The sequence below is a fragment of the Arvicanthis niloticus genome, chromosome 1 (genome assembly GCF_011762505.2).
Source record: "Arvicanthis niloticus isolate mArvNil1 chromosome 1, mArvNil1.pat.X, whole genome shotgun sequence".
NCBI lineage: Eukaryota > Metazoa > Chordata > Mammalia > Rodentia > Muridae > Arvicanthis > Arvicanthis niloticus.
The window spans coordinates 114,346,481-114,357,685 of record NC_047658.1 but is presented as its reverse complement, the minus strand read 5'-3'; the positions used below and the strand labels follow the sequence as shown (position 1 = coordinate 114,357,685).

General features: G+C 49.1%; 1 protein-coding gene across 1 annotated transcript; it reads left to right on the top strand.

Moving 5' to 3' along the window:
• Window positions 1–2,264: 2,264 nt before the first annotated feature.
• On the top strand, window positions 2,265–10,814 carry Cdc42ep2 (CDC42 effector protein 2). The gene is made up of 2 exons (XM_034499904.1): window positions 2,265–2,370; window positions 9,334–10,814. Exon 2 carries the CDS (start codon window positions 9,658–9,660, stop codon window positions 10,300–10,302), a length of 645 nt encoding a protein of 214 aa, XP_034355795.1. The 5' UTR covers window positions 2,265–2,370; window positions 9,334–9,657; the 3' UTR covers window positions 10,303–10,814.
• The last annotated feature ends 391 nt before the right edge of the window (window positions 10,815–11,205 follow it).

Below are 11,205 nucleotides of genomic sequence, written 5' to 3'. Positions count from 1 at the left end.
TGTGGTGTCTTTCTGGCTTTCCTTTCCTTTCCTTTCCTTTTACAGATTTGACTTATTTGTTGATGTGTGTACTGCTCAGCGGAAAGCCTGTGGGAACGGTTCTCTCCTCCCACCATGTGGGTCCTGCGGCTCATCAGGCTTGGGGATAACATGTTTAGTTCTTAGAGCACTTATGGAACAAGCGTGAAGCCCTGGGGTCTGTCTTGAGCACCAAATGAACAGAATGTGATGGTGCCTGCCTGTAATCCCAGCACTCCGAAGCTGAGCTGAATCCTTTCACTGTACCCCTCCCCCTTTTCTCTTTTGACACAGGGTCCTCACTATGCTGTAGCCCTGTCTGGGCTGGAACTCACTGTAGACCAGGCTGGCCTCAGACTTGAAGTAGCTTCCCCAGCTCTCTAGCACTGGGTCACAGGCTCACTGCCAGGCAGCTTCTGATGCTTTCATTCTCTTGTTTTTATTTTTTAAGGGCCTTTGTAATTAAGTTTAGCCCATTCAGGACAATCTTTATTAATTTTCTTTCTTTAAAAAGTTACACTGAAGACAGAGGCAGGTTAATTTCTGTGAGTTCAAGGCCAGGCAGGGCAACATAGTCAGATCTAGGTCAGCCAAGGCTAGGTAGAGAGAGAGAGAGAGAGACCTGCCTCAGAAAATAAATGACACTGAGCTTTGTGGAGGTGGAGGGCGTGCTTGTGTGCCTGGTGCATGTGGAAGTCAGAAAACATTTAAAAGTTGGTTCCTCCCTTCTTCCACCATATAGACCCCAGAAATCAAACTGAGGTTGTAAGGCTTGGCCACAAGCACGCTTACAGAATGAGTCTGCACTCATAATGGTCTTCTTTTATTTTGGAGCTTGAATTTACTATACAGCTGAGGAGAATAGTTTTGAGCTCCTGATCCCCCTGCCTCCGTCTTCTGAGCACTGGGATTACAGACATGCACCATTACATGATGTTCAATTCACTGCTGCCAACAACCCAGGGCTTCATGCCTCTGGAACTCTATGAACTAAAGTACATGACTAACCTAGGAAAATCTCTCTGTTAAAGACAGCTGAGCAGGGCATGTGGCTCGCATCTAAAGTCCCAGCTCTTTGGGAGGTTGAAGGTGGACTGTTTGAGCCCAAGAGTTCAATCAATCATAATTCCTGGTTAATTCCCTTTTCCCACATAACAAAATGGTCCCAGAGGTTAAAACATAGAGCTCTTGATCTAGGGGTGCAGTGTGTGTGTGTGTGTGTGTGTGTGTGTGTGTGTGTGTGACTGAAGATTAAACAGAAGGACTGACATACAGGGAAACTCACTGAGCTCCTCTGAGTTGTCCTCCCTGGCCCAGAACACGGTCATCTGTAGGGAAGCATGACTCAGTCCTTCCCATTCTCCCCTCCTTCTGGCTTGCCGAACATACTCCCTACCCCAGCATCCCTCCCTCTTATACACACACCTCTTTCTACATCTGCTATCTGGAAGCCAAGCATCCTGATCTCTCTCCTCCCAGAATTGTCCACCTCTTCTTTTGCCTCACTCCTCTTAGCACTTATCCACCCGGAAGGAAGGGTATCAGCCTGCCCAGAACCTCAAACTTCTTGAGTCCTGACCCCTGAGCCTCCCTAACCACAAATAGACACTCAACGAATTTACGCACAAAACGGAGCAATGAGAAGTTTCTCTCGGTTTATCTCAGCAACTTTAGGACCTGCCCTTCAATAACTGTTTCCGATCCTGTCCTAAACCACCTACCTCAGAAACCACCTAACAGGACAGCAAATTCAGGCAAGCTTAGGCCGTATGTCTCTGTCTCTGTTTTTCTCTGCACCTCCCGACCCTGAATCTTTCTCGAACCTTTCATCACTCTCTCTCTTAGGTTAGGGTAAATTCTTCAAAACGCTCCTAAGTTTGTAAGGCGCCTGCAAAGCCCAATACATTCTTGTAGAGTCACAATGCGGGCGCCTCCCGGGTCCCAGTCCTCCCGTCAAGGAAACTCATCCAAGGATCCTCAGAGATTTCTCAAGAATTCTTTCTTCCGGCCTTTGTTGGCCCAGTACTTCTAGCCTAAAGTTTTTATTCCAACACGAACAGCTGGCGTCCTCGTGTATATCCACCCTTGTTACCCCGCGGTGATCGCCCTCAGCCGCCGAGGTTGAGCTCTGGACTCTTGGAATCCAACTCTGAGCCTCTGCAGAACGGAGAACCTGGGCGGTGCCGCGGTGGGCGGGGATGTGTGGGTGTCCTCTCGAGAGGAGCGGCCTGGGATTGGCTCCTGGTACTGGGGGCGTGGCTTAGGCCCAGGGTCTGCACTGTAAGTTCCCAGGCCCTCCCTGGTCCTCTATCCTAGCCGCACAGCTCTGCAGCTTTGCCCACGCTCCTCAAGGTGAGTTCGAACTGGGGTTTTATAGGCCTCCTGTGGCTCCCTGGAGAGTGCTAGCCAAGCAGTGTTCTGTTCTGGCCCAGATCAGGTCCCTTACCTGGGGTCTGGGCCCCGCCCCCTACCCATGACCTCCCGCAGCGCTCAAGGCGCTGCGCTGTCAGCTTCGTAGCTCCTAGCTGCAAGTCTATGCTGGCCAGAGACCCGGGACTAGGGAACATCCTCTCTTCGGTCCGTGTGCCCGTCTGGTCTGGAGGCCGTATTTTTAGCGGATGGTGAGGTGTCCTCCTATCTTTAGCTGCAATGTTACTGAAATGGATCTGGGCCGCGCTGGGCAGCGCTTGACTGGGGACCTGGAGAGGTCGGCACAAGAACGCGAGCCAGGACTGAGGAGCCGGACTCCCGGGAGGGCGGGGGCTGCACGTCCGAAGCCTGGCCTTGCGCCAAGCACAGACACTGAGACTTCGCCCAGGCCGAATAGCTCAGACAAGGCCCCTCCCAGATATCGGAGTCCCGGACAAGGTCCCCGATAATTGCAATTCTACCCTCACTGTGGTCCAATTGTGCAACCCAGAGAAAAAGGCCCTATAGGCGAGCCACCTCGGGTACTGGAGCACGCAGTTCCTCGGTGGGCGTCTGCCTGGAGCGGGTATGCTCGGTGGGACCCTAGAACCCAGGGTTATAGCAGGAGCGCGCGCGCCACCTAGCGACTTTATAGTACAGAGAGACCGCTTCGGGAGAACCGGATTCTGAGCTGGCCCTGTCAAGGCTGGCAGGAGGGGACCCACTCCTGGGAGGCGAGAAGGGTTTGGTTTTTGTTCTTGTTGCAACCACTACCTGGGAGATCCGAAGTGCTTGAGGAAAGCCCTGCAGATATTTGCTGAATGTCCTTTGACAGTGATTGTGGATTCATTTATTGTGCAGAGGCCTCTTGTTTCCAGTATAGCAATGGGTCGGCTTATTTTAAAGCTAGAGAAGGTGAGTCCAGTCTCAGAAAGGAAAGGCTCATTACCCAAGGACACAGAGTCCCAGGTGGAATTAGATTTCAGACCATTCCCTTTGGGCTGGCAAGATGTCTCAGCGGAAGTATCTTGTTGAGCAAGCTTGGAGATGAGCTTGGTTCCTGAAAACACTTAAAGATGGACTCCATAAGGTGTCTGACTTCCACACACATTCTGTACTATATATACACTCACCAGTGCGCACGCACACGCGCGCGCACACACACGCGCGCACACACACACACACACCATAATACAGTTACACAATAACAATAAATAAAACTTTTTAGTTTTTTTTTCCTTTTTTACTTTTAGGGGCAGTTTTTTAGTTTTTAGAAGTAGACAGATCTCTAAGTTCAACTGGCCTGGTCTACAGAGTGAGTTCCAGGACAACCTGGGCTACACAAAGAAATCCTGTCTTGAAAAACTAAAACCAAAAAAAAAAAAAAAAAAAAAAAAAAAAAAAAAAAGGTAAAAAAGCAGGGCAGTGGTCGCGCACGTCTTTAATCCCAGCACTTGGGAGGCAGAGGCAGGAGGATTTCTGAGTTCGAGGTCAGCATTGTCTACACAGTAAGACCCTGTATCAAAACAAGCAAACAAATAAAAAAAAACAAAAATCTGGCAGGGGAGCCCATTAGCTTTGAAGTGTCTATGTAGGGAGGGGAATTTTCATGAACATCAGAGTGAACAGGGGCTAAATATTCTCCATGACAAGAGGTGATCTGCCTCTGGGAAGTCATTTTCTCTGAGGGAGGCCCAGGGTTGCTGTCCAGGGCAACCCACAGAACTGGGAGGGCTTTCGTCTGTGCATCCCACTGGTGGAGGAAGCTCCTCGTCAGCCTGGCCCTAACCAGAGCTCCGTATAGTGCTGCACACTTGCAAGCTGGGGAAGTGGCAGCCAAGAGATAATGGCTACGTGGAGGAAGCCTGGAGACTTGATAGCCTCTCTCCTGCTCCCATTCCCAGCCCCACGAGTATGGTCCCTTCTTTGTCTTGGAGCCACATGGACCAGCCTCGGTACCAGTGCCTCCCTTCTCTTGCTAGTTCCATGACCTTTGTAAAGTTCCTCAATGTCTCTGTGGTTCCACTCCAGCAACTATCCAACACAGTAGTGGCACCTACCACCATGTGCCCTACAGAGTTAACATGTAAGGAACTCCATGGCAGGCTGAAGCCCCTGGTCCTGTGGTGGCCAGATCTTTTATTGAGAGTTGCTGTGTTATTCCCAGCTTTCTCCTGGGTGGTTGATACTGGCCCCACCCTTCCCTTTAGTCTCTGTTCTCACATCTGGATTTGGGTGGGAACATCTGGCTCAGAGTAGACAGCTGTCAGGGACGCCCAATTTGCTGTGGAAACATCCAAGCTGCCTTGGTGATCTAGCGTGATGGTGCGAGGTTAGGGAAGGACCTGGCCCAGGCTCTCAGCAAATCTCACCAGACATTGCAACTCTCCCTCAGTGGAAAGGAAGGAAAAGCCACCCAGTGCTTTACACCAGCAAATTGAACAGATGAGATATTGTCAGCAGGCCTTGCATTTGATGTGGTGGTAACAAGATTCTAAAACTTAGGGTGTGTCTTCATCAGACAGCTTCCCTGGACTTAGGTGGGATCCACCACTAGAAAGTCATTCCTTTGTTTCCGGTTGGCTGCAGGTGCTCTGGGGGTTAGAGGTGTTCAGCTTCCATGGCTCAGCATGACTGACCTGGGGTGTCTGGCCTTGGGGTGGGGTTTCCTGAGCAAGTCCTGTGCTGGGATGGAGACAGTTAGGACTGCCCTGCTCTGCATCCTGCTGTCTCCTTCCTGCTCTTTCTGCTCACCCGTATCCTAGGCAGAGGAAATGGTGGATGCCTCTTTTGCTCAGGTGTGGAGGAGGATGGGTTCCTCTGGCTTCAGTCCTGGCCCTGCCCCAGGCTGCTATGTGAGCTTGGACAAGTGTCTCTGCCTTTTGTACAGGATTCTGCGTGTGGAGCTTGAGGGGCCAGTCAGGCCTTCCATACACCAACCCCCACCAAGGAACTGGAGGGCTTACCCACTCCACTTCCTTCTTGTTAAATCAGCATGACACCCATTCACAGTGTATTTTTTTCCACCTTAAAAATAGCTTTGGTTTTTTTCCTGACTACATAAACAATACTTGCTTATTAAGAAACCGATGGCTGGAGTGTTGCTCTGTTTTTTTGTGTTTTGTTTTGGATTTGTATATATTTTGTATTGTGTTTTTAGACAGCATCTCAAAAGAAAAACTGCATTTATATAAAACTTTGAACAAGTGCCCACCGAATCCGACAGACAGAGGATTGTTGACCCCTGTGCAAGGGTGACACTCACATTTGTGAGGCATCTCACATTCTTTTTATAAAAGCTTTCTCCAGCCTGGTGGTGGCAGTGGTGGCACACACCTTTGACCTCAGCACTTGGGAAGCAGAGGCAGGCAGATCTCTGAGTATGAGGCCAGCCTGGTCTACAGAATGATTTCTAGGACAGCCAGGGCTACACAGAGAAATCCTGTCTCAAAACAAACAAACAAACAAACAAAACAAACAAACAAAAAACCACTACAACAAAAACCCAAACAAACAAACAAAAAAAGATTTCTAATTATATCTATGTATGTAAATATATAAGTGTGTATAAGTCTGGACAACTGTAGCATCAGATCCCATGGAACTGGAGCTGCAGATGATTGTCAGTGGTTGCCATGTGGAGGCTGGGAACTGAACCCAAGTCCCCTGGAAGAACAATGAATGCTCTCAGCCACCAAACTATTATTATTCAGTGCACCCACTGCATTAATCATCACCATCATAATCATCATCACCATCATCATCACCACCACCACCATCATCATCATTATCTAGGTGTGGTAGTACTCACCTTTAATCTCAACATCCAGGAGGCAGACACAGATAAATCTCTGAGTTCTAGGCCAGTCAAAACTACATAGTGAGTCTCAGTCCCCCCAAAAGGTCTATAACAAGAGAGGAAAAGTTAGTCTGAAATGATATCATTACACCCCTTCACACACATGTGCGCTTTATTATAGCAATGGGGCAGAGTGTGGCAGATCACTCAGTCACTGGGGACACCTTTCCTTCCTTTTTTTTCTTTTTTCAAGACACGGTTTCTCTGTGTAGCCCTCGCTGTCCTGGAACTCACTCTGTAGACCAGGCTGGCCTCAAACTCAGAAATCCACCTGCCTCTGCCTCCCAAGTGCTGGGATTAAAGGCGTGCACCACATTGACAGGCGACACCTTTCCTTCCAATGCAGTGACCACGCATCTTCTCTCTTTCACCCCATATGGTGACCTTCCTGGTTCTTTCTCATGTCTCATGTTAGGATAAGATCATGTCGGGCTGGAGACATGGCTTGGGGGTTAAAAGCACTAGTTGCTCTGCTAGAGGATCTGGGTTCAATTTTTAGCACCCACATGGCAGCTCACACCTGTCTGTAACTCCAATACTAGGATGTCCAACACACAGAGTGTACAGACACACATGTAGGCAGAACACCCATAAAATAAAATGAAAAAGAGGCAGAGGCAGGAGGTTCTCTTGAGTAGCCTGGTCTACAGAGTGAGTTCCAGGACAGCCAGGGTTACACAGAGAAACCCTGACTCAACAAAACAAAACAAACAAAAGATAGGACCTTATCTAGGCTGGGATATGTGGGGGTGGATGGCAGATGCATTGGTAGTCAATGCTTTTAATACATGGCACCCTCTCAGGGCTGGAGAGATGGCTCAGTGGTTTAAAAACACTGATTGCCGGGCAGTGGTGATGCAGGCCTTTAATCCCAGCACTTGGGAGACAGAGGCAGGTGGATTTCTGAGTTCGAGGCCAGCCTGGACTACAGAGTGAGTTCCAGGACAGCCAGGACTACACAGAGAAACCCTGTCTCGAAAAACCAAAAATAAATAAATAAAAAAATAATAAAAAATAAAAACACTGATTGCTTTTGCAGAGGTTGGATTCCCAGCAACCACATGGTGTCTTGCAACTATCTGTAACTCCAGTTCCAGGGCATACGATGTCTTCTGACCTGTGGGCACCAGCTATGCATGTGGTGCACTTACATAAAAGCTAATGGCACCCTTTGAACGTGTTTCCACATTTTACTTGTGGGAGTCCAAAATGTAGCCGATGCTTCTCATTTGTCTCACTTTGCTTCTCCAGCCAGGCACGGCAGACTCTGCCAGGAGCTACACCCAAAAAGTATCTATACACCCTGCTCCCTCTCTCTCAGTGCTGGGACTGGAAGGAGGTTCAGACAGACTCCATCAGACCCAGCCTCGATGCTAAGGACCTGACCTGAGGGAGGAGGAAAGGGAATCCTTCAACTGGAAAGTGATGGATCCAGTGTAAGACACTGACCGTTCACTGGGATGGACATCTGTTCCCAGCTTGGGACCAGGCCTGGGCAGGAGAGGCAGGTTCCAAACTCTCTGCCCTCTGCTGAGTAGGGAATTGAGAGCAATGATGAGACTTCTGTACAGTGAGGCACTTCCTGTATGGAGGTCAGGGATGAGAGTGAATACCTAGGCGGAGCAATGAGCAGAGCCAGGGACCAGGGATAGGAGTTCACAGGATCTACTACTCAGATCCTAGGCCTCAGTTTCCCCTCAAAAGAGGAGGGGTATAGTGGCTTACATTTTAATTGCAGCATTTGAGAGGCAAAGGCAGGTGGATCTCTGTGTTCCAGATCACAATGAGCTTTAAGTCAACTAAGCTACATAGTGAGAGTCTGTTTAAAAAACAACAAAGCAAAGCAGGTCTGAGAGGCCTGGCATCATTCCGGAAGCCACCATGGGCCTGTAAAGACACATACTTTTTATTAGGTGTTTCCCTAAAGACAGCACTGATACAGGGAGAGTAGAAATGAAAAATTATCAGAGCTGTTTTTTTTTTTTCTTCCTGAGACAGTGCTTTGTGTCGCCCTGAATGTCCTGGAACTCTAGCTGTAGACCAGGCTGGCCTCGAACTCACAGAGATCAGCCTGGCTCTGCTTCCCAAGTGCTGGGATTAAAAGCTTACACCACCACCTGCCTGGCTTTTTTTTTTTTTTTTTTTTTTTTTTCCTTTTTTTTTTTTTTTTTTTTTTTTTTTTTTTAAGAGATGGCTCAGGCTGGAGAGATGGCTCAGCGGTTAAGAGCACTGACTGCTCTTCCAGAGGTCCTGAGTTCAATTCCCAGCAACCACATGGTGGCTCACAACTGTCTGTAATGGGATCTGATACAGATACAGTGTGTCTGAAGAGAGCAACAGTATAATCATATAAATAAAAATAAATAAATCTTAAAAAAAAAAAAAAAAAAGATAGAGTCACACTACATAGACCTCAAAGCCAGCGGTTTACCTGCCTCTGCCTTCCTTGTGCTAGGATTAAAGGTGTGATCCATCAAGCCTCAGGAGGAAGTTGACGTTTCAAAGTTATTTTTATTATTATTGTGTGCTTGTGAGTGTGGGCACATGTCACAGCCTGCATGAGGAGGTCCTACCATGGTTCTGCAGCGCACGTCCCCAGGCTTTCCCAACAGGTGCTTTCACCCACCGAGTCATCTCACCTGCCCCGTCCCACTCACTGAGTTTTCTCCATCTCTTCAGACAGAGCCCTGTATACTTGCGGTTTCACAGCCAGAAGTTGGTCCGTAGTCAAGGATGAGCTGGTGCTCTTGATCTCCTTGTACCCTGCGAGTGCTGACAATCCTGGCTGCACCACCATGCATGCGTTATGTAATGTCAGGGCAAAGCTGGGGCTTCCTGCACATTAGGCAATCACTGTGACTGAGCTATACTCCCAATTCTTGTATATTGTTTAGAGGCAGGGTCTCATGTAGCCGATCTGGCCTTGAACTCCTGATCCCCGTCTCTGTGCCTCTGAGTGCTGGGATTATCGGTATGCACCTCACTTCAACTTGCTTTGCTTTGTATGTTATCTTCCTGTTCCTGATTTATGCGTTCCTTCATTTCAGCTTCTCAACTCAGGACTAAGGAGAGAATCTTGGAACAAGAGCAGAGTGCACGGCTGCTGAGGAGACCGCACCTTTCTGCCTCCAGTTCTCCAAAAGGACCTTCATTCATTTGGGAAGAGAGGGGGGTGTAGCCACAACCCTGTCTTTGTTGGCCTTTAATCTAACTTTTTCTGACACCTTAGGCCAACTTTGATCACATCTCACCCTCTAGTTTTTGTTTCGTTTTTGGCAAGTGTGGACATTGGCCCTCTGGAGCTTGTTTCGGCAGAGGGTGTTGAGAGGGTACTGAGGACTGAGCAGTCAGGACTGTGTGCTGAAGTCACCATGTCCACCAAGGTCCCCATCTATTTGAAACGTGGCAGCCGCAAAGGCAAGAAAGAGAAGCTTCGGGATCTACTGTCCTCAGACATGATCAGCCCACCACTTGGGGACTTTCGTCACACTATTCACATTGGCAGTGGTGGTGGAGATGACATGTTTGGGGACATCTCCTTCCTGCAGGGCAAGTTCCATCTCCTTCCAGGAACAGCAGTGGAAGAGGCTGAGGAGGACGGCAGCTTTGACCTTCCCTTCCAGTTTACTCGCACTGCCACAGTGTGTGGGCGAGAGCTCCCTGATGGGCTGTCACCTCTACTCAAAAACGCCATCTCCCTTCCTGTAATCGGTGGGCCCCAGGCCCTCACTCTGCCCACAGCCCAGGCTCCACCTAAGCCTCCTCGCTTGCACCTTGAGTCACCACAGCCTTCTCCAACATCCTCCCCACAGGAAGCAGGAAATGTGGATGTCTGGAGGATTCCAGAGGCTAGCTCACCCCACAATGGGATGAGCCCTGATCCAGAGGCTGAGGAGCCCTTCCTGTCCCATGCCAGCTCCCTGCTGTCCCTGCATGTGGACCTGGGGCCTTCTATCCTGGATGAGGTCCTCCAGATCATGGATCAGGACCTAGGCCGTGTGCAGATCCCCACATAAGACCCTTGGCTGATCAGGCAGGTCACCCAGGCTGTGGTGATGTCTGGAGATATCTGTGGACAATGGCCCTGACCTAGGAGTCAGGATCCCAGGTCACACCTATGGGTGCTGGCCAGTGACTGTCATTTTGAGCCTTTGTTTTCTCTTCTCCCAATGGACAAAGTGTATCTTTGTTTTCATCTGACAACGTCCACAAGGGACCCATGCAGAAGTTGCCCTAGAGGCTCCTGAGTCTCTTTGGTCATTTGACCCTCACTGTCAATTTCCCCTTTTCCCTCAGGTCCCTTGTGGAGAAGACTCTGCTAAAATGGAGCCCACCTCCTTTCCAACTACCCTCCACGTCAGAATCATTGGAATAGGTTTCCCACTGCTCTTTGTGTTCTTGTCTGGGAGCATGGCTTCCATAGAGCATGACATCTCCTGCCTTGTGTCCTGTTCCATCCCTTCCTCACATGACCAGGGAATTCTGGTTGCAATAAACCATGCTGCTGCTGGTGGCTGAGCATCCTGTACCATTGTCCTGGGTTTCCTTCTCAAGGTGGGCCAGTCTCCATCAACAGTGGGCTTGCATGGGAAAAGCCCACCCTAGAAGATTCCACAGAGGTTGTGACTTCCCTCCAGGGGGTTATACTTAGGTCTGCACTCACAGTGAGAAGGAAACAGAATAATCTGCGTTGGTTACTTTGTTGCTGTGACAAATAATTGATGAAAACGGCTTCAGGAAGAAGGTTTATCTTGGTTCCTGGTTCCTGGGTACAGTCCAGTCCATTATGTTGAGGAGTCATGAGAGCAGGGGCTTGAGGCAGCCAGTCACCTTGTGTCCACAGTCAGGAAGACAAAAGTGATGACTGTAGGTATTTCCATTACTTTCTTTTTTATTCAGTCTGGAACTTCAGCCCATGG